Below are 27557 nucleotides of genomic sequence, written 5' to 3'. Positions count from 1 at the left end.
GCATCTTAAAAACAACTCATGTCGATGATGATGTAAACATTGTTTATCGGGCACTGACGGATGAATGAAGTTCATCATCGACATCTCTCATTTTAATTCCCTCTCTCTTAATCTCTCCATCCACAGCTCCTATCTATGCCAGCTAAACTCACATCAATACCAGAGTATTTCAGTCTCAACCACACCTGGCCTGTTGCTATGGAGATATAACCTCATGTGTCCGCACGGCTTGTTGTGTTTCTCCTGATTGGATATTGATTATGATTTTGTGACACTTAATCTCCACAAGCAATGCTACATTTGTCTCCTCTATAGATTTTTTAAATAAACTTCAATGTCTCAAAATGTGCTCAGATTTGTTAACATACACTGTCAAAAACATACATTGTCTCTCTTTCTCTCTCTCTCTCACACACACAGAAAATACAATAACTCAAGAATCAGCTTCACATCATGAAACATCTGCAATAACTTTCTATGACTTTTTTATGAGATTTTTGTCAGGTAAATAAAAAAAACGTAACTTCCGTAACGTATTCCTCCTCATTAATTATTCATGATTTGCCCTTTTAAAATGATTTGCTTCGAACCCTCTCATCTTATTAGCTATTCAGATGTGCTGAACATCATTATCTCCATTAACACAATCACACACGTGCTAATGCATCTTCTGAAAGAAAAACAGAAAGAATGTGAATGAAGGCGAGGAGGCGTCGTGGTTTACAGATCTGTGCTTTATTAAGAGTCTAAGCAGAATCTAGAGCTATACAGAGATCATGAGCAAGAGCAAAACCAAGCCCATCTCACATTATCTTACACAACAAAGTCTGTTGTCTCTTCTAATAAAATTGTTTAAAAGAAATAGAAAGGAAAAATAATTGAAGAAAAGGGAATATTGAGTCCTGCAGCTCATGTGAGTTTGGTCCAAACAGCTGTGATAAAGGTATGAATCTGAGATGATCTCTGTGTAACCTTTCATTCATGAAAAAAACAGCATTCATCCAAATCTTGCACCCTCTTGTCACTCCAAACCTGTGATTTGATTTTACTCAAGAAAATGTTTTTGGTTTAAACACATCTGTCACTTCAAACAGGACAAAAGCCCCAGAAAGATAAAATGACATGGATTTAAATCAGTCTGTTTCTCACATAAAATTCCTTTAACAATCAAAAATAATATTTAGCCTAATATAGAGCACGTGTGGACGACTCTTATGGTGGTTTTATTGTTCATTTACCTCATGAAATAATATCTGAATGCATGCATGACAAAATACATGCATACATTAATGAAGGTTTGTGATCTTCACCTATAGGACACAAATCTCTCTTTCATAAAACAACATTAAAACAATGACATTAAAACATAAATGTAGATATTTTGCATCGTCACACTTTCATAAAAAAAAAACATTTAATTTAAAATAATTCCAGAAAAGAAAACAGTGTTCAATCAGTTTCAAGGCAAATTTCTGAAAAAAAAAGACTGGGATTCAAAATCTAAATAATAAACACGATCATCTGATATCATGAATATAAACAATATAAACACTTCTCTTAAATAATTTTATATTTTCCTCAGACTCGGTAATATAGAAATTATTACACACTTAAACATGCTAGGTCAAATATAAACATTTTCATTTTTCGAGTGTTATTCCCCATATGTCTGTAAATGTTTTAATATTATATGGTCTTTATAGAAGTACGAGGGTATCATGAGAATCCAGTGTGGACGTGACAGAGACAAAACAGAGATAGTCACAGGTATGATACAGACAGAGACACGTGTGTGCGTGTGAATCTCACATCCAGCTCAGCCTTCAACCCTAAACACAAATAGAAACTTTAGTCAATGAAGCCTTTTAAAAACGTTGAACATTTTTTTTTGCATTCTTACATTTTTATGACAAACAAAATTCACATTGAATAAGGCTTCAGTATTTGTTTTATTATTCTGAGTGGTGATTGTTATATGCTGTAATTTAATGTAAATAACGTTTGATTTGAAATCAATAACAAGGCACAAATATTCATTTTTAATCAACTAAACTTGTTCTGTGTGTGTCTAAAGAAACATAAGACTTTAAGTCCAGGACAGTTTATACAATAAAACAATATCATTAATAATTAATGATAGAGAATGAGACTTTTTGGCATCACAGTAATGTGAAATTATAATTAAATGATTTCATTTGATTTTAGGGTGAACTAGGAGATGTGAGATTCAGCACAGCATACTTCTAAACACCTCCTAAGATCTTCTTTCATAAACCTTTGACTTTATAATTGACCAGCGCTGATGCTTTATAGGGCTGATTATCATTTAGGTGCTTTAATCTCTGAATATATGATAACATAAACCTTCATGTAAATACAGTCAGGGTATACAAAACTTAAAAACATTGTGTTTTAGCTGAACACTGAATACTTTATAAGTATTTAATCCCTCAGTAGTCCTCCCTCACTATTATTTTACAGTATTCAGATTATATTTACAACACACTCATTCAAACCGTCCGATTCTCTACTGTTTGCTTTGATTTATACCTCTGTGATCGGTTTCTTTTCTCTTGTGTCTTAAGATCAGATGAAAAATAAAGTAAGTGTTTTACTGTACAGCATCATAAAGGTTCGGATATGTCAGGTGCCTGAGAAACTCCACAAACATTGACATCATTGAATCTCTGATGCCCTGAGAGGTTAAAAAATATCTGTGGAGCTCAAGCACCTGCATGCATTTACAACAATGTCAGATCATTAAATGACAAATCACAGCACCTCTTCATTCCCTTTTATACGCACACACACGCACGCACACACAAACTATTAAATAAGATGCTTTCATTTATTTCCCTGTCTAAAAGTTTCCTTTAATTATTTCTGGACAAATTACATTTGACTTCCTCTCCTTGACAATTGCTGCTATTTTTAGTGAGATTGAAGCCCTGAGGGCGTCTGAAGATGAACCCTCTGCTACAGAACGTTCTGCGCTCACACGACCACTTAACAAATGTCACACACAAATACTAATGTACAGATCTGACGATCGGCCAAAGAAATTGTCCATCTGACAGAAATACAATGAGAATGAACACTTGATACAAATGAACTTGATAGATTTTATGTTCCTCACTTTTAACAATGTTGGCACTGAGACAGAGAGAAGTAAATATTAATGATAGACTTTTTCTTATTTTTTGACTCCGTACTGATACTCTAACACTGATAAAGATTGCATGGGTTCCCAAACAGTTATGAGATTTTACCCAGACCCTTCACAGGGTTTCTGACCTTATTTCACACCAACCAGATCTCACCACAGACGGATCAATATTGAGAATTTAATTCGGTCATGTCCTTTACTCTGCAAGATATCCGCTGTATAAATGCAACTACAATGAAGATCATGAGAGAATTTACTTCATATCAATCATGTTAAATGCAAAATGTTGTGGCCATTGGGATTTCAATCTTGTGCTTTAGAGAAACTATTTTAGTGCTTTAGTAAAATCTGTGTGCTACATAAATAAAATGACTTTAGCATTGAACACTAACTGCAAAATAAATTGACGTTTTTTGGCACTTTCAAAGTGTGCAAAGTCTTTATGTTATGGAAAAGGCAAAACATCTAATGATTTAACTTACAGGTAATAAAAAATCAAGCGATTGCGTGGTTTTCACACAAAAGATTATTCAGACACTCTTATAAAAGATCCTCCCGTAAGATCAAACTAATGCACATTTTTAAAGACATAAAATAAAAATAAAAATGAAGGGTAATTCAACTAACTAATGACATTCACATCAGAAATGATAAAACGGACTATTTCTCATGTGCTGGCATGAAGGTTAAGAGGTCAAAGGTCATCATAATTTCAGTCCAATCTCAGTCTCATTCATCTAATGTAACAGAGATAATGTGAGATGATAACAAACACAAAATGATCAACTGAGATAAACACATGAAGATGCTGATATGTAAAATATGAATACAGAAGAAAAATCTGCAATGAATCTTGATAAAATGGTTAAATGGAAATTATACAGCAATATTTATGGTATGAAAGATTTGTAAATGTTTTACATTTTGTAGCTGTAATAATGCTTTGATTAAATTGAGACGCCTCAGCATCTATTTAAACGTACACTCACCTAAAGGATTCTTAGGAACACCAAACTAATACTGTGTTTGACCCCATTTCACCTTCAGAACTGCCTTAATTCTACGTGGCATTGATTCAACAAGGTGCTGAAAGCAATATATTGATAGGATAGCATCTTGCAGGTGATGGAGATTTGTGGGATGCACATCCAGGGCACGAAGCTCCCGTTCCACCACATCCCAAAGATGCTCTATTGGGTTGAGATCTAGTGACTGTGGGGGCCATTTTAGTACAGTGAACTCATTGTCATGTTCAAGAAACCAATTTGAAATTATTCGAGCTTTGTGACATGCTGCATTACCCTGCTGGAAGTAGCCATCAGAGGATGGGTACATGGTGGTCATGAAGGGATGGACATGGTCAGAAACAATGCTCAGGTAGGCCGTGGCATTTAAACGATGCCCAATTGGCACTAAGGGGCCTAAAGTGTGCCAAGAAAACATCCCCCACACCATTACACCACCACCAGCAGCCTGCACAGTGGTAACAAGGCATGATGGATCCATGTTCTCATTCTCTTTACGCTCAATTCTGACTCTACCATCTGAATGTCTCAACAGAAATCGAGACTCATCAGACCAGGCAACATTTTCCACTCTTGAACTGTCTAATTTTGGTGAGCTTGTGCAAATTGTAGCCTCTTTTTCCTATTTGTAGTGGAGATGAGTGGTACTCGGTGGGGTCTTCTGCTGTTGCAGCCCATCCGCCTCAAGGTTGTGCGTGTTGTGGCTTCACAAATGCTTTGCTGCATACCTCGGTTGTAACGAGTGGTTATTTCAGTCAAAGTTGTTCTTCTATCAGCTTGAATCAGTCGGTCCATTCTCCTCTGACCTCTAGCATCAACAAGGAATTTTAACCCACAGGATTGCCGCATACTGGATGTTTTTTCCCTTTTCACACCATTCTTTGTAAACCATAGAAATGGTTGTGCGTGAAAATCCCAGTAACTGAGCAGATTGTGAAATACTCAGACCGGCGCGTCTGGCATCAACAACCAAGCCAAGCTCAAAATTGCTTAAATCACCTTTCTTTCCCATTCTGACATTCAGTTTGGAGTTCAGAAGATTGTCTTGACCAGGACCTAAATGCATTGAAGCAACTGCCATGTGATTGGTTGATTAGATTGCATTAATGAGAAATAAAACAGGTGTTCCTAATAAACCTTTAGGTGAATGTACATAAAAGTATATTTTTTGTTTTTGAAAGTTACGTGTTAATGTTACATATTAACAGTGAGACCAGATTGATGTATGAGATTTCAAGCAGCAAGTTTTATCTTCATATTCATTCATTAAAATGTAATACGTTTCTATGGCATGACATGAAGGATAAATGTGTTACATGTAGACATTAAGGTTCGCCTTAACTCATGATATGATCAGATGAGATTGTCTGTGTCGAGATACAGATGAAGTGTAAGCAGGGGTTTTACTGTGGGATTAACACTGAAAGCTGTAGTGTTGTCCTGCATCTCTTTTCAGGACCGAGAAATCTGCTCTTCTGTGCTTGGCGAAGTTTAAAGAGAAAAATAATCATCTGAATGTTTCCTTCAGTATCACTTCTGATCATTTGGCAGTTTCAGTTCAGTTTGCACATGAAAGAAATAAACGTTTAACTGCTCTTACTGTGGATTGTCGCTTTATAAGACAAAGGCTTCTGTGAACCTGCACCTGTCAGATTCAGACTCACTTCCACGTCTGTCTAATGCTGGAATGAGAAGTGAGAGCACACGATGAGCAGACGGTTGTGTTCAGGAAAGAAGGCGCACTGACCGTCAGCTTAACGTCTGTTTTTGTACATTTTCTTCAAGTATTATCTTCACTAAAAAAACTAATAGAAAAACATGGAAAATGAGCAAGTCTACTGCTATAATCTAATCTACATGAAGAGAACATTCAATATCGAATGTCTCATTTCTCTGTTAGATGATATAAACATTCTCATTTCTACTCTTAATGTTAATCTTTATACTCGCAGCTACAATGTATGTTTTTCTTTTTAAATATATATATTTATATATGTATATTCTTTTAAAAAGCGTGTAGTCCTTTGGTCCCTATTCTCTAAGGAATGATGCATTTTAATATTCCTGGATTTTCCTCCAGTCAACGCAGTGTAGAGGCACGAAAACCAAAACGGCAGCAGGCTGGTGTGTGTTCGTGTGTGCATAAAGATATCAATACATTTTCAGAATACGGATCTGTTTTGTATGTAAATGTGCATGTGTAAAGGCTCTAAGGAATAATCTCTGTGCGAGTGTGTATATGGGTTTGTTTCTGCATGCTCTCAGTATAATGCGTTCATAAAGGTTTCTTCAAATCTTGTCTAAAACAGCAGCAAAAAAGTTGATATCTGCAAAATGTATTCAGCAAATGCCAAAGCAGAAACGGGGAAAAAGTTGGCCGAAAAAATCTTTGTGTTCCACTTTGATTTCAGGCCTCAGTGATGAGCGCTCGCCTCCTGTGATATGTAGCACAGCTAAAGTCTTTAATACTGCACTTGTGGAAATAAGATGTTGTAGTTCTTCATCCTGACAGAGAGAAACACAAGAGAATTGAAGGAGAAATGTGAGACATCATGGAGGTCTGAAGATATTCAGATAAGTAGTCAGAAGTGTTTTACTTAATGTACACATGATGATAATAACATCTGCAGATCAGATTTAACTACAAACATATTACACTATTTCAGTATAAAATTTTGTTTGCATGGTGCTTTTTTTTTTGCCAAATTCTTAAATTTGTCCAGATCTCATATTTTTAACTGCGATTCAAAATTATGGTAACACTTTAATATTTGAACAATAGCGTTTAAAAATACCACCACAATGAAAATAAAGAATTACATTTTAATAATATTCTCCTGAGAGACCCAGACAATTATTTTTGTGCATTGTAGTGGACGTTACGTGTTCTCTTATAGCTCTCGTATTTTGCATGACAATATACAGCACAAGTTAGTTATTAAATTAAAAACAGATTTTATTTGTTACATACTTGAAATCTATTTCTTCAGTGTATTTTAGTGGCAAATCTCTGTTGATTATCATGTGATCATATGCAGGGGATCAGATTTTGACGTCTGTCAGTATTAAATACTGCATTTAAACTACCAAAAGAGCTAAGATTCAGAATCAAATAATGGATTATATTTATATTTGTTTTTCATCAGATCCCTTTGTATGCATTCGACACATGTCAAATCTACAAAATGTGTTGTGTGGAGATGTTTAGTGACGCTTTGGTGCCTTTCTGAAGCTTTTAGAGATGGTCACCATCCACTCTCACTATAACCAAAAAGAAGAACCCAGAAGAACAACATAAGTCATTGGGGGTTTAAAAGACATGAGGATGAGTAAATATAGTCAAACGAATTATTTAAAAATACTTCTGTTTGCAAACGTTTATATTTAAAAGCGTTGACAGCACGTTGTATCCAAAGCACAATACACACCAAACAAACAGCTAAAAAACAGAAATGAAGAAACATCAATCCATCACACTGCACACGCACAACAGTTCACAGTACGATAGCAAAAGGGTCAAAGGTCACCACCTATCGAGAATCAACCAATCAGCTGTTGAATAATGTAGAGCAGATACCAGCTATCAAAAGAGAGCAGTTTCACTTCACCACTGGAGACAATAGAAATATATAGAGATCACGTCATGCCACGGTCACATCTGTCACATGACGTCCATCCATGGGGTGAAGTGAAAGAACTTACAGTAATGGAAAGAGAGAGAGAGAGAGTTTCCCCTGATGATGGACATGAGGTTTACATTAGAACACAGCCGTCCTGATCTACTATTAAACAAACAACAAAAAAACAACACAAGAGTCCATGGTATGTTTCTCTTTAGCTTCACATTAGTATACTACACTCTTATTTAGGGTGTTTTTAAGATCAAAGAAACAAAGATTGAGATGAGAGTTATTTTCTGCAGTTTTACAATGTTATCTAAACACACACACATGCGCACAAGCACACTCACACACACAGACGCACTCACATGCATACACACGCACACATACACACAAGCACGCACACAAAAACACACGTGCACACGGACACAGACGCAAAACACGCGCACTCACATGCACACACAAACACACACACACGTATGTACGCATGCATGCACACACACACGCACTCACATGCACACATACCCACACTCTCACACACACACATTAAAGTGCCATGAAAGAGAGCACAGGATGACAGAAGTGTTATCTGGGTGTGATCTTTTCTGAAACAGGATTTCCCTACAGTATGTCTGCGGTTAAATGAACACATTTAATTATAGATGCAAAGTTCCACTCAGAGAAGTGTAGATAGCACACAATGCATGTGTAAAGTCTATGACCTCTGACCTTTGGGGGGCGCTACAGCTGTCAGTTCATTATCAGTATGGACGATTGGCGTCTTTCGGCCTCTTCAGTTGAACCTTCAGTCTCTTCATGCCAATCTGAAAACCGTTCATTGCCTGAATTGCTGCCTGAGCACTAGACGGGTTATCAAAGCTTACAAAACCTGAGAGAGAGAGAGAGAGAGAGAGAGAGACAGAGAGACAAGGTCATAGGTAAAATAATATTATACTTTGTAAATACATAAGCCTAAATAGTGTATATATAAACTGTATATAGGCCTATGTAAGGAATAATTGACGACAGGCCGTTGAATTATTCAAAGATAATGCACACCCAAGGTGGTAATGCGGTCATGACGCGAAGCAGAGTTACACAGAAGTCTGCATTATTTTCAAATAATTCAAATGGCCGGATTCAATTATTCTGCATGTGTAATCAGGACACTCCACTTTTTTTTGAAAATATGCTCATTTTTCAGCCCCCATTTTGGAATCCATTCAGCTGATCTCCGTGTCTGGCGCTATCACTTTTAGCATAGCTTAGCACAACCCATTGAATCTGATTAGACCTTTAGCATTGCGCTAAAAAACAACCAAAGAGTTTTGGTATTTTTCCTATTTAAAACTTGACTCTTCTGTAGTTACATCGTGTACTAAGACCGATGGAAAATTAAAAGTTGAGATTTCTAAGGTCGATATGGCTAGGAACTTTACTCTCAATCTGGTGTAATAATCAAGGACTTTGCTGCCGTAACATCGTAACACGTTGAAAAACCGACTTTAAAAATCTGTAATATTCAACAGCAAGTGAATTTTGCAAAGGGAAATAAAAAATAAGATGCTCTGCTTGACTGACACTGAAAACACTTCCACACACCTGCTCTTTTATTGTTAGGATGTTGCACAAAACCTTACAGAAATATTTTAATAAAGGTTATAAACTATTAATCTATTATGGTAACAGCACTGAGAATGACAATCTGTCATTTGTGATCACGTTTAACCAATTACAGATGAGAAATAAAGGAAGAAGAGGACGATTCTTTCCATCCTAGAGGAAACAAGCTACTTCCTTCCTGAACTTTCTTCTGCATTTTTAATGCAACTGAAATGAAGAGAGCTGAGACCTCCTGCTTGTGTTTGTAAGTCATGATTTTAATGAACAGGGATACAAATAAAGTTTAAATGAAAAGATGCAGAAGAAGAAAATTTCAGTGTGTGTCAATGCATGTCTACAGTTTAATAATGTGAACTATAATAATCAGAACACAGCGGAAACACTTGAGTTATTATTATACAGCTGTGAAGAGAGATCTACTTTACACTACAGCAAAGCTTTAGAAAGGGGAACTGAATTCTGAGTAACCAACTGTAGCTTGTGTAATCACTATTAACAGATTCATTCATTTAATATTAAGTGAACATTAATATAAAAAATGCAGACTTGTATATTTATTATGATATGACCATTCTATTACAATTACAAAATCATCAATAAATATTATTACACAGCACTTAGGATTCTGCTTGATTCAAAATCTTTGATTCGTATTATAAACATTATAAATATGTTCTAAAATATGAGAAAAAGCAGTGGCAAGTCAATGATGCACATTCTTAGTAAATAATAGTATGTATGAAAAGTTCCAATCAGGATTCAGGCCCCACCATAACACAGAGATAGCACTGCTTGGAGTTACAAATGACCTCCTTTTAACTTCTGATCGTGGTGCAATCTCAATTCTTATATTACTACCTTAGTGCAGCCTTTGACACAATAGATCACACAATCTTACTAGATAGACTAGAAAACTATGTTGGCATCAGTGGTCAGGCATTAGCCTGGTTTAGATCGTATTTAACCAACCGCTATCACTTTGTTTATGAAAACGAGAAAAAGTCATATCACTCTCCGGTTAAATACGGCGTACCGCAGGGATTAGTACTAGGTCCTATCCTTTTCTCCTTTTATATCCTATTTCTCGTTACCTCTAGAAGACATTATCATGAAAAATGATACAAACAATTAATCTGTATTCATATATAACCATTGATGTCCATCAGTTCCTTGTGTTTTTTTACTTATTACTTATTTTATTTAACATTTAATTATCCAGGAAGCATTTAAATGAGATTACAAATCTTTCACAACCATGTTCTACAAAAATAGAGCAATTTGTGGTACACAAGCGGTTAACAGATCTCGTTCTCAAAAAGTTTGTATTTCTTACAAAAACACAATATATCTTACGTCAATATAATTACTAATGATGCAAGTAGTCGTCATAAGCATTATGATGTACATCCACCTGGTTGCTATCACAAATAAATCCCTTCGAAGTGATATAAGACCTGATCACCTTGTGGGGATCAAGGCTACGTTTACACAACAACTATGTAGTGAAAAACTGAAAAGTACACGTGACAACGCTCTCAATAAGATCTACACAGATCCATGAAATTGACTAAATCATTTATTTCAGGCCTGTAGATGGCAGTGTTACTTTGTAAAGAAACACCCGCCTGCGCACATATGCTTTCCTCTACAGAGAGATAAATACAAACAATTAATACGGTGAAAGCATCAAGCAGTTTTGTTTAGTCAGGCGATGACGTAGATTTATTGCTTAGTGACCCTAGACTAAAAAGCAAGAATTTTTTGTTGCTGAAGCATTAATAAACTCAGTATCTTAAGTTGCATGAACACAGTCCTGCAGGACGACATTGTTGTTTTTTTATAATCGCAACTGAATTAACACATGATCATAGCATCACCATTATCACAAATCGTGTTTATGTGTTTAGTTGTTGTGCTGCTAATCTTTATAAAGATAAAATCACTACAAAAACATCTACAATGTAGCAGAGCTGCGGTCACATTATAGTTCAGTGAGTCACTGTAGAGAGAAATGTTTGAGACCTGAGGAGAAGAATGATGGATATCAGTGAGATGAGAATGAACCTCTGGTGTAAAGGATCTCATAACTGCTCACTGATGAGCAAAACCCAACGGGATGCACTCACAAATCTCTGTTACGCTCACTCAGGCAGGACGCCACTTTCTTAGTTTTAATTGCATCTTGATTAGTGTATACGCGGGAAATAAAGGCATGAGATGAAGTAATTGTGTGAAGTGAGGCGTAAGATGATTTCTTAAAGCTCGGCACCCAGGTGACAGTCCGGCTCGCTCAAGCGTTTAAAGAGCATTATGGGTACTCACCAAAACACTTGCTCTGATTGGTGGCCCGGTCCACAAAGACTTTGGCGGAAATGACGTTGCCAAAGGGCAGAAACATCTGCATGAGCTCAGCGTCGCCAAACTCTTGCGGCAGGTGGTAAATAAAGAGGTTACAGCCCTCCGGTCCTGCAGGAGGCACGAACAGAGACGGAGAAATAAATTAACACACAAACCCAGAAAAGCAGTTTGTGAATTGAAAGCATTACATTGTTCTTCTACCATCTGTTCAGCCTATGATCTTATAAAAGACTCATTGTCATCTTTGTTAAAAGATGTTTGATGAGCATTTTAAATCATCCGGTAAGATGTTAACTTATGGAAAATTAGGATAAACAAAATTATTTTACAGTGTCTTTGGGGTTATCAGTGTCTCTCTCTACGTCTCTCTCTACGTCTCTCTCTACGTCTCTCTCTCTCTCTATGCTTTCATTTAAAGTGGGTGTGGTCTTTCTTACCTTCTCGCTGTTGTTGAGGGATGATGGTCGCTTGCTGGGGAAATGCTTGACTAATGGGTGCATATGCAGCGGGATACGCTGCTGTAACCATGAGTGGACAAACGAAAGATCATTTATGTTAATACTATCACATGACACATTATATTCAACTGACACACTATATCACAAACTTTAGTACATACATGTGTACACACGCACAAAGACAGACAAACAGACAGTAATAAATAACAGGAGAAGCACCTGCATAATGTTGGACACCAGCATACGCCTGCTGGAGAGGATCTGTGAGCGTCGGGCTCTGTGCTGTAGACACATGTTGAAGTTTATTAATACTAGAACTGTCAGTCACAATCTTTTGATTTTAGTTTCCCCCATTTTCAATTGCAAACCTGGGTACGGATGGATCCCATTGGTGTAGATGGGCTCTGATGTGGGCTGTCCATTGGTCTGGTGTGGGAGAGTGCTGAATCCATTTACACCAATGGGTGCAGCTAAACTGGGAACAGCTGTGGGGGTGAAGCCTGGAGGTGTGCTGGTGCCTGAACAAAACACATTACAGAATAAAAAATACAGCCGTCATCAATATCAGCCAAAACTGAGACATGTCCTTCAAAACCGCTGTTTATCAGGGTCATGGGACATTAATGGTTTCAGATATACATAAAGACATCTGTTGCTCTTTTGGCTGTCCAGATTCACACACTGAAGCTGATTCGGTCCGTCATACTGGCTGGAACAGAAGTATGTGCATTTTCTCATGTCTACAGTCTCTTGGCTTTTAACACTGATTGCTCATTGAGTTTTTCTCCAAGGACAATTGAGTCATGGTAGACTAAAGCTGACAGGTAAAGTGTGTGTGTGTGTGTGTGTGTGTGTGTGTGTGTGTGTGTGTGTGTGTGTGTGTGTGTGTGTGTGTGTGTGTGTGTGTGTACCTGGTAATTATCACGTTGTGGGGACCAATTGTCCCCACAAAGATAGGAATACCAGTGTTTTTGTGACCTTGTGGGGACATTTTGATGTCCCCATGAGGAAACAAGCTTATAAATCAAACAGGATGATGTATCTTGAAAATCTAAGGTACAAGAAAGGTTTTTGTGATGGTTGGGGTTAGGGAATGGGGCAGGTAAGGGGAATAGAATATACAGTTTGTACAGTATAAAATGCATTACGTCTATGGAATGTCCCCACAAAACATGGAAACCAGAATGTGTGTCTGTGTGTGTGTGTGTGTGTGTGTGTGTGTGTGTGTGTGTGTGTGTGTGTGTGTGTGTGTGTGTGTGTGTGTGTGTGTGTGTGTGTGTGTGTGTGTGTGTGTGTGTGCGTGTGTTTGTGTGTGTGTCACCTGAAGAGGGAGTCAGCGGTGCAGCCACCAGACCGTTGAGGTTGAAAGCTGCAATTTGCTGCATCTGAGCGGCCGCAATGGCTGCCATCGGGTTCAGATAGGAGCTCTGCGATGCTGCCATAAGAGTGGCCTGCTGCTGCATGATCTGCTAAAGAAAGAGAGACAGACAGAGATATTGAGACAGAGAGTGAGACAGTAAAACCAGAGAAAGTGAGACAGACATGCCAATAGAGAGAGTGTGATGGAGAGTAAGACAGACAGGCCAATAGAATAGTGTGACAGACAGACCAATAGAAAGAGTGTGAAGGAGAGTGAGAGTGAGACAGGCCAATAGAGAGAGTCTGACAGAGAGTGCCAATATAAAGAATGATGAAGAGTGAGACAGACGGGCAAATAGAAGAGTGTGACAAACAGGCCAATAGAAAGAGTGTGACTAAGAGTGAGACAGGTTAATAGAGAGAGTGTGACAAGAGTGAGACAGGCCAATAGAGAGTGTGTGACAAGAGTGAGACAGGTTAATAGAGAGAGTGTGCCAGAGAGTGCTAATAGAAAGAGTGACAAAGAGTGAGACAGACAGGACAATAGAAAGAGTGTGCCGGAGAGTGAGACAGGCCAATAGAAAGAGTCTGACGGAAATTGAAAGTAAGACAGGCCAATAGAGAGAGTGTGACAGAGATTGGTTATAGAAAAAGTGACAAAGAGTGAAATAGACAGGCTAATAGAAAGAATGTGACGAAGAGTGTGAAAGACATGCCAATAGAAAGAGTGTGACGGAGAGTGAGACAGGCCAATAGAAAGAGTCTGACGGAAAGTGAGAGTGAGACAGGCCAATAGAAGAGTGAGACAGACCAATAAAGAGAGTGTGACAGAGAGTGCCAATAGAAAGAGTGATGAAGTGTGAGAGACAAACCAATAGAATGAGTGACAAAGAGTGAGACAGACAGGCCAATTGAGAGAGTGTGACAGAGAGTGCCAATATAAAGAGTGATGAAGAGTGAGAGAAACAGGCCAATAGAAGAGTGTGACAAACAGACCAAAAGAAGAGTGAGACAGACAGGCAAATAGAAGAGTGAGACTGACAGGCCAATAGAGAGAGTGTGACAGAGAGTGCCAATAGAAAGAGTGATGAAAAGTGAGACAGAAAGGCCGATAAAAGAGTGGGACAGAGAGTGAGACAGACAAGCCAATAGAGAAAGTGTGACGAGTGATACAGACAGGACAATAGAGAAAGCGTGACACAGAGAGATAGACAGACAGCAAGAGTGAGAAATAGAGAGTGAGACAGAGAGACCAGAGAAAGTGAGACAGACATACCAGTAGAGAGAGCCTGATGGAGACAGACAGACAGACAGACAGACAGAAACAGTGAGACAGAGAGACAGACAGAAAGAAAGAAAGAGTGAGACATATAGAGTGAGACAAAGAGTTAGAGAGATGGTTATAAGGTTTTGTGAATATATTGTGTGTGTATGTAATGTGTCTATGCTTTGGCAATGTAAAGACTGCTTTACCATGACAATAAGGTTGGGTGTGTACACGTGTGAATGAGACTTACTGTGTGTGTGTGTGTGTATGAGACTCACAGTGTTTGTGTGTGTTTGAGACTCACAGCATGTGTATACGCTCCATAACCTCCAAACTGTATGGTCATGGGGCTGAAGATCCCGAGCTGACCAGCCATCTGGTGCATCCGACGGAGAGTTCGTTCTTTATCTGTGTCTGCAAACTTCACAACGAGACTGGAAGAAGCTCCCTAAAAAACACAAACACGCAGTGAGTCTTATACACACGCACATGCACGCTCACACAAACACACACACACAAACAGAATGTCTAAAGAAAACTTTATCAGCAATAATCTTTCTGTTTAAAGTGAAGTGAAGTGATAAAGTGAAGTGAGTATTTGCCAATGTATGGTAACCCATACTTGGAATGTGACCTCTGCATTTAACCCATCCAGTGAATAGTGAACACACGCACTGCAAGTCGTGAACACACAAACACCCGGAGCAGTGGGCAGCTATCCCTGCAGCGCCCGGGGAGCAATTAGGGTTAAGGTGCCTTGCTCAAGGGCACCACAGTCGCAACCCGCCGGTCGTGAGCCTCGAACCGGCAACGCTCGGGTTACAAGCCCGACACTCTAACCACTAGGCTACAACCGCTTTACATCTCACTGTTGTGCTGTAGACATTGATTGATTTAACTGAACTCTCAGGCTGTTATCAGCATTGATCTGGAGGAGCAGCACATACACAGCTGACTGCCACAGACACTTTACAGCACATACAACACTGCTGTATGTCAATGCACTAAAGCACTTATGTCCAATTAAATCCTTAAAAAGACCGTGAGATTTAAAGTCTCTCTCTCTCTCTCTTTCTTTCTGCGTGCATCTCATTTCCTTGCTCTTACATCTTACATCCATCTTACATTCATTTCTAAATGTATTGTGATCATTTCAGTCCAGTATCTATTGAATTTTATCAAAAGCAATCCTCTGGAGTGACATAAAGTCACCCGACAGCAAATGTAAAAGACTGAGAGCATGACAAGACACAAGAAAGATGTGATTAAAAATCAGGGTTATTCCATAAAATGTATATTTCTAAAATGTACTTAAAGTACATAAACACATTAGCATTGTGTTATTGAGAAACGACTTTGAAATTGTTTTCTCTGCAGTTTTCAAGATCAGAAACCACAGAATCTATTTTGTTATTAAGACCATGTTTTCCCCATTTCAATTGTCAGCAAATAAATGGATATAAAGACATTATTTTTATTAGGAACTTGGCAAAAATTAATCTGGAGCTACAAAAATGTACGGTGTGTTGAAAATAATGAGCTTTAACCATAAACCACGCGAACACATTGTATTATACCAAATACACAAAATAACATTTTTTTTGCAATGAAATGGCTGCACTTAAAAAAACAAGAACAAACAGAAAAGTCAAGAATCTGAACTGTACAGACATTCAAAGATGCCATTAAAAGTTTCTGTCATTTTCCTCCCTGTAAAGCACAATCTCATGAAGCCAACACAATATTCACAATAGAGCGACCGCCGCTATCTCTGTCTGAAATGAATCTGATAAGCTGTAGCAGAGCTGTCATCTCCGACAGACCCAGGCCGAGACATTTATCATAGGTTCACAAATCTAATCTCATGAGAGGACTGCATTTGACTTGAAGTGAAGACTGTCTGGATTGGATTTCTCGTGAACCGTAGCCATTTGCATATAAAAGAAATAAAAACAATAACTGAAAATATAATTGCTGAATTGAACTGGGAAATGACACAAACACATTCCATCTTTGAAATCACTGACCTTCACAAAGACATTTCAATTCATTCTCAATCTGTCCTGAATAAAAACACAACCAGGCCACGTCACCCCAGATAAATTAGAAAGAAAGGATATTATGCATAAAGAAAACAAAGAGCAAGACTGTTTTAGCTTTCTGGTAGCATTATGATTTGTTATATTGTGATATTCATTCACCAATCAAGTTAAAACTTTCTCACGCACACACGCACACACACATGCACAAAAAAATACGTGTAACCAATAAATATGCATTAGGTTACTGGCAACACGACTTGGACAAATCATCTAAATTTTAAGCAAATGCATCTTTAATGTGGGTCCATATTTGACAAACTCAAGCGCAGAATGACATAATTTTATAATCTCATCTAATAATAAAGTATGTGTGAGTCTTACTGGCATGGTCTGTCCACCATGGAGACTGTTAATAGCTGCTTGAGCCTCTGAATGACTGGAGAACTTCACAAAAGCACAACCTGTCAAGAGAGAAGATAGTGAAAGACTAGTTTAACTGTGCTGGCTCATCTGAAACAAGATTACATTAAGAAATCACCAATTAAGATATCACCAAACCATTCAAGTCAGTCTATACTGATAGATCAAATAAATACACACTGTAAAAAATACTTTGCTGCCTTAAATTTTTTTTTTTTCAAGTCATGTCAACAGAGATGAGTTGTCACAACTTATAAAGTATAGTTGAGAAAATTCAACTTAATTTTATAAGTTATAACAACTAACCTGTAGTTATACCAACTCATCTCTAATCAAGATAAATAATAGTAAGTTGAAATGACGTGTAAATCCAAGTTGATTCAACAAAAAAATTTAAGGCAGCACTGTAAAAAAAATGCAACATGAAGTTAAAACAACAACGGTTTAAAGTCAATTTCAAATACTTTTGAAAGTTTTGACTTTAAAAAGTTGACAATACTGATAAAACAAGTTGAAATTGTTTATCTTAATTTGTTAAGTTAAAATAACATAAAAATATATTTTATGCTACAGTGTGAAGCTAGAGTACAAAATTACATTAAAATATTAAACAATGGTGTAGGAATCTTATAGTGTGCATGCGCTGAATGAATACATATATTTTTGAAGATGGTATTGTACTTTTAAAACATGGAATTGCACAAAATGTAATTGCTTAAATAATTGTTTATTCATAAAAGAAATGTTCAATGCTTTTGGTTTGAAACGTGGGACAATGTTTCTCTCTTTACATTAAGAGTCTTGATACATGATACTTTAATTTGATTCTATGTGAAAATGTTTATACTAAAAAAACTGCACTGCATTGTGGGATTGATTGCATAAATGACATGTCTGGCCAAAATAGTCATTCATCTCAGTGATACAGAATATTTGCATACTGTGCATCGAGTATACAGCACAAATATTGCAAACCAGTATTTCACTATAATGTTAGACAGTAGATTTTATGAGTGGACTGATAGTCGTGTAGGTGCTAACCCTTACTGGCCCCATCAGGACCCCGGAGCACCGTGCACTCCTCTATGTGACCGAATGAATCGAACAGTCTCCGGACGTCATCTTCACTCTGCTGTTTACCCAACATCCCTACAAACACCTTCCGGTCTTCTGAGAGAGGTAGAGAGAGAGAGAGGTAGAGAGAGAGAGAGAGAGAGAGAGAGAGAGGTAGAGAGAGAGAGAGAGAGAGAGAGAGAGAGAGAGAGAGAGAGAGAGAGAGAGAGAGAGAGAGAGAGAGAGAGAGAGAGAGAGAGAGAGAGAGAGAGAGAGAGAGAGAGAGAGAGAGAGAGAGAGAGAGATTACCATAGTGCAGATGTAAACATCAGAGAAACTGCTGCTGTCTCAGAAGGATGTTGAGAAAACACACGGGTTTGTGAATGTAACCTCATATTCCAAAACATTTTCTTATTTGCAAGAATTCCTGAGATTTTTCCTACTTGATCTCAATATGACTTCTGAAACCTCTTCAAGTGAATCTCACACATTTCAACCCATCAACGCTTCATCAGTCTTCTGTAGTGTCCGCACATCTTAAAGGGACACTCCACTTTTTTTGAAAATATGCAGTTTTGGAATACATTCATCTAATCTCCGGGTCTGGTGCTAACACTTTTAGCATAGCTTATCACAATCCATTGAAACTGATTAGACCATTAGCATCACGCTCAAAAATATTTCTAGTATTTCAGCTATGTACTGTATTCATTTGTTCTAGTTTTACATGATCAGGAATGAAGGCAATAACAAAACTGAAAAAGGAGGCAATCAAATGTTTATTTACTGTATTTTTTTTTTCTTTTTACTTATTTTATTCATTCTTGTCAATGTGTTTCTTTAGCTACCACACACATTTATGCTTTATTTGGTGAAAGTCAATAAATCCGTCATTTCAGATAAACTTGGCATAGTGAAATGGAACTGTTATGGGGTCGACAGACCAGGCTGGAACTACTTCAGAGGTGTGCATTGAAACCCATAGAAACTTTATTAACCAATGAGAATGAAGCATTTAACAGCCCTGCGGTATAACAGATAATAGAAACTGATTCAAGGTTCAGGCTGAATCAGAAATTAAAGCTATCACAAAACTGTGGACCCCTGGCACCATCTCACCACTCAGATAACAGCTAACTACACAACATGTACAAGCAATAAACACATCATTCAGTCTCGTCCATCACATGGGTGAATAGTGCACTACAGATATATCTTCTGACCCGTATTCTTAAAATCATGTCAGACAAATTTAATCACAGCTGTGTTCATTGTGTCACTCGCTATCCACAACATGTCAAAACAAATCTGCTCACAGGACAAGAAAGATTCAAGCACACAGCAGTCTTTACCTGAGCCATGACATTAAATACATTTTACTCACAATAACTCCTCTGTCACAAACTACTAATTCAAGCGATTTCCACAAACAGTTCACTTGCAAAGTATCACTTGCACTTGATCTGCTTTGTTACAAACATTCTTCAAAACATCTTCATTTGCAACGTCATCTCATGAGAATAAGTGTGTATTTTTATGGAAAGTGTGGTTGTACCACACATACATTTGCTATTTACACTGAAACGTATCACATCGTCGTGTTGACAGGACTAATACGTTAATAATTCACAGATTAATAGCTTTACAGACCTACAGATTTATACATATTCCTATTCTTAATCATATTAATGAAATGTTTTCAGTCGTATTTTCTGACTTATTTATGTAAGACAGTTTATTCATTTACTTAATAAAATGTTGACTTTCAGAGAATAACACAATATTAAACAAGACTACACTTTAAAACTTTAAAATGAATAACATTTCTGTAATCATTTAACCATTTTGTAATATTTAGTTTGTTCGCTGTGACACACAGAAGGCGTTTTCTCCTATGCAACAATAATAACACCAAAACACAACATAAATTCACAAAAGATGTTAATTTTATTCATTTGCTTTAATTCACATCTTTAATATTCATACGATTGTGAGGAACAGATCTAAATTCAGCTCTTTATCCAGCGATCTTCATCACAGTTCTCATCAGCGACCGTAAACACGAAATCTTGTGAATTTAAATTCAAATATTGCGCCAGAATAAACTTTACGACACATTGCTTTACGACAGTGATATCAAACGCTCATTGGCTCTAGCATACATCACAGAACTGCCGTGTACTTTTGACATCTGAAATGCACGTCTTGACAGAAAGAAGCTGGATAAATGTTTTTGTAGATTTTGTGAAATAATAATATAATATTTCTCAGTACTTCATAAACTCCAGGGAGGACAGCGACTGCAGCACATCATCATTTTAACTACTTTTGCTTTGGAAAATTCACAATAAATAAATGATTGTGCTTACATTTGTCTGTTAATTTTCAAACAGTACATGATTTTAATAAACTGACTGTATCAGCGGCTTAAAATATCTTTTAAATTCTATATTGTTACTATTGTTACTAAAATCTTCCTACACATTTCTATCTGTTACTTTGCATAATTTTAAAAAAAAATAGGTTACGTATTTTACATTTTGTGTTCAGCAGAACAAAGACATTTACAGTATACAGGTTTGAAACAACTTTAGGGTGAATAATGACAGAATTTTCACTTTTGGTTGGACTATCCCTTTAAAAATAATAAAAAAATAGTGCAAAATGTTTGGTGACTTTGTGTCAGAATTCTTGTCAATCCATCAAATCTAAAACTGTAGGAATAGACAGTTCAGCTGAACTAGTTTACTTCAAATGCCTAAAACAAAACTCTGACTGAATGTGTTTAAAGGATGTGATGGTGCTGGTCTGTCAAACTTGTATAAATCCACCGTCTGGTGTTTTTCTCTGAAGTGCTCACTGGAGTCTGGTACTTCATAAACACTTTTCTTCCTGCTGGCCTGATAAAACCTGACTGAATATCCAGCCGACGACATAAAGTCAGACAATAAGTGTAGTGTAAGCAGTAGTATCTTCATATATCTGTGTGTGTGTGTGTGTGCTGCTTCAGACTCATTTCCTCATGAACTCAGATTCACCTACAGACTCTGTGTTTTATTCGGTTATCTTTTCATTGTTATCAGTCATGATTCATTCGGTTGAATTAGACGCTGGGTTTGCTGTGGGTTTTTGTCACAGAAGGTGGCGTCTCTCAGAGGCCGGGGGTCACAATGTAATTCACTAATGGCTCTTAATGTGTGCAGAGACACTTAACAGTGTGACAGATAACTGTGCTTACAGTACACACAGAGCTCATTGTCTCCATTGGTTTGTCATCAGTAAACGTCTTTTTAAATGATGTCATTATAGCATCATCATGATAAATATGTTATATAAAACAGTGTCATGATTGTGTCAAATAAAAACACTGAGCATGAAGAACAAAAGATACTTCATGGAACACAAAACTTGCTGTAATATGTACAGTACATACACAATTGGACACAAACAGCTAATTTACTGAAAACAGGAGGATTTTCTTCATTAAAGTGAGATTGTTAATAATACAGATATCTAGCATGACTGTTTGGTATAAGATCATTCTAAGACTTGTGTGCTGGATGTCATTGAAGAGCTCTGTGCAAACAACTAATGCTGGTTAAAGTTAGTAATGTCACACATGGAGTAAAGCATCAACACATTGTATTTTTAAAATCAACATTAAAATAAAGAGCAGATACTGTAGGAAGTTATCAGTGAATAATGCCCTTAAAATATCTTTAAAATATTTATGTTTCACAGCGTATTGGTACTGTATGTGTTGACATGTGGTGAGGTTTTATCAAAGCTTTTTCTCATGGGTCTAATCTGTAGCTGATTATTAAGCCTTTAACAAAGATACAGAAAATACACTGAAAATGCGTCCGGGATTTGAAAATGCTTTTGGGATTATTTGGTTTTTGTTTCATTCACACTGCCAATGATTTTCCTAAATCACAAACATACTGTGTCCTGCACTTGGTAGTTTTTTTCCACAGTGTCTAAAGTTTGCTTATTATCTGTGATTTCGATTTCGATTTAGTTTATGATAAGATCATAAGGAGCGCGTGATGCGCTGTTGTCATGCTAGTGAATGATCTCAGCTTCAGCGCTGATAGTGATGAGCTCCCTGATCTCTGCTTCAGTACAGTTTGCAAACATTTCTCGTCGTGAAAGTTGATCTGCTTTTAAATTGCTGTGTCAAAGAGCTAAACCATAACTTCTTGTTGCGATGGCACACACGTCCTCACTACGGCACACCCCTTACACCATTGTTTCTGCCTCTTGTTTACACCAATTGCTTTCCGTGAATGTTACGGCATTGTTACTCGATCCTCCCCAGACAGCAGACGACTCTGGGCCGGATCCGCACCGGTTACGGGACAATTCCAGAACATTTACAGGACGTGTTTGTGTTCACACAGAAATTTTCGAGACCAAAGTGCTCTTAAGTGTATCTAACAGAAGAACTACAAGCAGACACCTACAGATGTAAAAAATCTGAGAGAGACCGGTAGGCTGCAGCTGGAACAGAGTATTAAGGATTTACTACAGCGTCTCTGATCTCAGTCAAATAATCGGCCTGAGCACAACAAACAGATGGAGAATCAATGGAGGCAAGTGACCTAAATTAACAACCACTATAACACACACACACACACACACACAAAAAACACACACACTGTCTGCGTGTCTGTATGTGAGAAAAATAAAAAGGTTAATTACCTCCTCGTCCTTCACTGTCGGCCGGTTTCACCTGGATGGGCCGATTCATCTGTAAAACAGAGAGAGAGGGAATCTGTTACAAAAGTGTGTGTGTGTGCGCATGAACGCGCGTCTGTGCGTGCGTGTGCATGCGTGCGTGTGCGTGTGTTGCAAAAGCTATAAGGGAAATTACAAATGAGTCTTTCTTATATTTTTTTAATTCTTTTATGTCTTCCTGTGGGGTTTTATGTATTTATTTATTAAGTATTGGATGTGTACAGCACTATGGTAAACACTTGTTGTTTTATAGTGCATATCTTTATAGATATACCATGATATTGTTTAACTGATTCATTGATCTCTCAAATGATTTAAGTTTGGCAGAATTGTTTTATCTCACAAATACATAAACAGAGACAAAACAGTAACATTTCCAATCGGTCATTACAAATATTTGCACGAAATTTAAAATGTTCTAGTCAATGAATAGGGCTGAATAGTGTAATACTATAAATACTGCTGTATTTTTTACAATGCAGAAAACATTTTTATGCACAAGTCAAAGCCTCATGAAATGTCACAATCACCTTTATTTAAACAGCATAAGATGAAAATAACAACATTGCGGGCTGGTTTGAAATCTTACATTTGAACCAGAGAACATTTTTGGCAAAGCTTTTGAGGTAAAGAAGAAGACTCATATCAGATCATAGTAATATAGATGCTATGGGAAAAAATACAGATATATTACCAAAACCCGATATACTCACCAGCCCTATACTGAACATCTGAATACAATGAAAAAAAATGACTTTCTAACTTAGTTTTTTTTTTTTTTTTAGTATCTACAAGTTCTTAAATCAGAATGTATTTTCTTGAGGAGCAAAATTACCTAGAAAAAAAGGTCTAGTTTTTAGACAAAAAAATATACAATTTAAGTGATTTTTTTTAGTATTTTTTTTCTCACCCCGTTGGCAGATATTTTTGCTTGTTTTAAGTTTAAATTTACTTAAATTGTATATTTTTTGTCTTTAAACTAGACTTATTTTCGTGAAGAAAAAGCATCTTGATTTAAGATTTTTTAGATATTTCTACTAAAAACAAGACAAAAATACTAAGTAAGAATTTCATTTTTTGCAGTGTACAGAATCTCAGTTTTTTGAAAGTCTGCTAAAAAAAAAAAAACATTCAAATACAACACGGATCTCAAGTCAAATATCCTTTTACTATTTGTAATAAGAAAGTTAGGTTTGTAAAGAGTGAAGAAAGAGTTATCAGGTGTTTGGTTTTGATATGTGTGCCAGTGTTCGGGCAGTATTAGACCCTCGAGACCCATGAGACCTTTTCTTCTTTCTGATTTGTTCACTCTCTAGGCTACAAACTTGTGTGATTGGTTGTAAAGCTCCTGAGCTCCGGCCCGTTAAAATCCTCATAGTCACCGCGGCAACAGGAGTCATTAAAGAGCCCCGGGTACACCGGGAGTTGCTAAGCAACCAGGCAGATTGGGTCGGCAGCCTGTTGGCCTACAGTCTGCGATACGGCCAATTGGCAAACACTTTTATTTCCTCACACCATTCTCCACCATCGCATGTCCAAAGAGGTTTGAGAAAACTCACCAGAATCCCTGAACGACCCCACCGTCTCCATCTCTCCTCTGTCCCACTTTAATGTACTCTTTGAATTTAAGATAAAGTTTTTAATAGAGACGCCAACACCTACAGTAGATACTGTACACCTGTCTGTCATTAGCAGAAAAATACTGAAGTGTTACATCACATTAAGATCTAGCCCAGCTTTAATAACAAAAGTAACTAAAATATTTAATATTACATCAGTTTCTGCAATCCAAAGTCAAAGGTGTCAGTTTGAACTCAAACATTTCACAAGGTCTTTTTAAGAGTTAATGGTCTGAATTATATTAACTTATAGTTGTATACTCTAGGTGTATTCAACAGGGTGTCTGATGGTTTTACCAGGGGTCCTCCAAATATAGTTTGAATTCAAAAAAATGTTTGGGCAAAATTAAATTAGACATGCATTAATAAATTAAAGAGTAACATTCCAATTATAAAATTAATTCAGTTAAAATGTTAAATATGCTTAAGATTATTATTTTAATATATTTGTAACATCTCAGCAAAGTACGTACCTGTAAATCCACTCTTAATTTGATACACGGAGGGGAGAAATGGATCCAGAAAGCTGTTTTCAACCATAATAAGTCAATTCGGTAACACTTTCTATTAAGCCCATGCTTATAATGAATTATAACCCCCTTTATAATTATTTATAGGCAGTTATTACTATTCTATAAATATATTTATAAAGACACAACAACACATATTCTCCATTATAAGAACAGTATAGTTACATTTATGATATTTTTATTATTACTTATAAGTGATGCATTTGCATTTCAATGTGCGTGCTCATAATCCACTATACACTGATTTATAACTACTCAGTCGTATACTTCCATAGGGGTATTAATAAAGGTGCAGCCTGCATTGCTAAAATGTCATTAAATTACTTAATTAATCATGCAGATTTAGTTCTATTTCAAAAGATGCATTTATAGAGGTTAATAACTGCATTTTGACTTATAATAAGTCATTTATTACATGGTTATAACAATATAAATCAAATCCGTTATTTGAAATACTGTAGAAGTGAATCTGCATGATTAAGTAAGTAGAAACAATAATATAATGACATTATAGCAATGCAGGCTGCATTTTTTTTATGCAAATGCAAATGCATCACTTATAAGTAATTATAAACATATTATAAATATATATATAGTGTTCTTATAATGGGGTATACGTGATGTTGTGTCATTATTAATATATTTATAGAATAGTAATAACTGCCTATAAATAATTATAAAGGGGGTTATAATTCATTATTAGCATAAGCTTCGTAGTAAGTGTGTTACCGTAAATTCCTAAAGCAGTCATTTTTTTTCTTATTAGGCATTGTGTTTCTGGTTTCATGTGTTACAGTACTGATTAATCTACAGGTTATTTAGTGCTCTAACACATCCTGAAGTTTGACTTCTCAGAGTTTTCCAAAATTAAAGTAAATCAGGTTTAAATGTCAGGAGTTCCTGTCGGGATGAAAATAACACTTGAGACTTTTGTCCCCCTGCTAATACTGTTGCATTATGTTGAACATTTATATTATTCTAATTTGATTTAATTTATTTTTATAGTGTTCAAACGCTTAATTCAAGTTTGTATTGGGTTGCGTTTAAAACATTTGATGAAACTGAAATTTAAAATGATAATGCAATTTCATAATTTTTTGCAAAGATCATAGCCATGTATATTTACTTAAAACAAGTGTGACACAAAAATCTATCTAGTTCTGTTGTGTTACTTTTGTTCCTGCTGTCAGGGTCAAAAGTAACAATGTGCTATTTATGTTCAAAGTGAAATTATACTGAAGTCGTTTTACATTTTTTCAAAATTTCACCTAGTATTGATAGACCACACTTGTAAGTTATTGACCAGAGGAAATGTCTGTCTGAAACATTAGCTTTTAAAATGAAGTTTTTCCAAAAAATGGTACTTTCACCCCTGCTTTCCCCTACTGGGTGTCGCTGCTCCTCCTCTCTATTCATTAAGGCCTGAAAAATGTTAAGCCCTATATGACAATACAATCATTTATGCCTGTTTCAGTTTCTGTCTGCTAAGTTACAAAAGAGCAACCTTTGAGCAATATTACTTCCAATATTACTTAAATGATTTACCTAAAGCAGTCATATACAATAAATACATGGGCAGACACACAGAATCTGTTCAGTGGTTATACAAATGTCTTTTACCTCATGTGTGTTTTTTCTCTCTTTCCCGCAGTGCCACAGACACATTCAGTATGAAACCCATCAGGATACTTTAAACTTCAGCTCAACGGGTCGCCCGGTGGGAAGACGACCGACTGCTCTTTAACACTCAGGACGGATCATGACCTGCACGCTACATTAACTTTATGAGACTTTATCTCAGTGAGAGAATAAGACAACAACTGAGAAAAGACTTAACTCACTGTGAGAAACAACTGAAGATCAAGAGCTCAAAAAAATCAACAACAAATATTAAACTGAACTCCAGCCTGAGTCTGTACTATTTACCATTTACTGTACTGTTTCAGACTCTTTAAAAACACCTGATAAGAAAACAGTGGCGGCCGGTGACTTCTTTTTCGAGGGCACTCGATGCGAAGCTCACCACAACATATATTTAGCCAGTCATGTGTGGGGTTAGTCATTTCAAAATATGTGTTTGACTAGACAAGTGTACCTGTGCATCACGTCACGTGTCATGTCAAAAAAATAAGTGCAGGGGGGCACAATGGGGACTCATCCAAGATGGCGGCCATGCTAAAACATCAGGCAGTGTCAGTCTATGAGGCGTCTACGTATATAATGTCTATGAACACACATGACACTCCGAAACACACATATTTTAATTTGTGCCTCTCG

At 36.8% G+C, this 27557-nt stretch overlaps 1 protein-coding gene across 5 annotated transcripts in view; it reads right to left on the bottom strand.

The window, feature by feature from the left end:
• Positions 1-716: 716 nt before the first annotated feature.
• Positions 717-27557, bottom strand: part of celf6 (CUGBP Elav-like family member 6) — a 61160-nt gene continuing 34319 nt past the window's right edge. The window contains exons 3-13 of one of the 5 annotated variants that reach the window (XM_065257894.2): positions 23096-23144; positions 18380-18508; positions 17300-17379; positions 15181-15324; positions 13572-13719; positions 12619-12768; positions 12470-12532; positions 12230-12310; positions 11757-11900; positions 8541-8700; positions 717-6696 (exon numbers count right to left, since the gene is read on the bottom strand). In XM_065257894.2, coding sequence (XP_065113966.1) covers positions 8573-8700; positions 11757-11900; positions 12230-12310; positions 12470-12532; positions 12619-12768; positions 13572-13719; positions 15181-15324; positions 17300-17379; positions 18380-18508; positions 23096-23144 — 1116 coding nt within the window. In that variant the 3' untranslated portion in view covers positions 717-6696; positions 8541-8572. The remainder of the gene's footprint in view (positions 6697-8540; positions 8701-11756; positions 11901-12229; positions 12311-12469; positions 12533-12618; positions 12769-13571; positions 13720-15180; positions 15325-17299; positions 17380-18379; positions 18509-23095; positions 23145-27557) is intronic. The other 4 variants (XM_065257895.2, XM_065257898.2, XM_065257896.2 and 1 more) reach the window with 4 other exon arrangements.

This window comes from Paramisgurnus dabryanus, chromosome 9 (assembly GCF_030506205.2).
Source record: "Paramisgurnus dabryanus chromosome 9, PD_genome_1.1, whole genome shotgun sequence".
NCBI classification, from domain to species: Eukaryota; Metazoa; Chordata; class Actinopteri; order Cypriniformes; family Cobitidae; genus Paramisgurnus; species Paramisgurnus dabryanus.
Note: the sequence above shows the minus strand (reverse complement) of the source record. Positions and strands in the feature narration are given on the sequence as shown.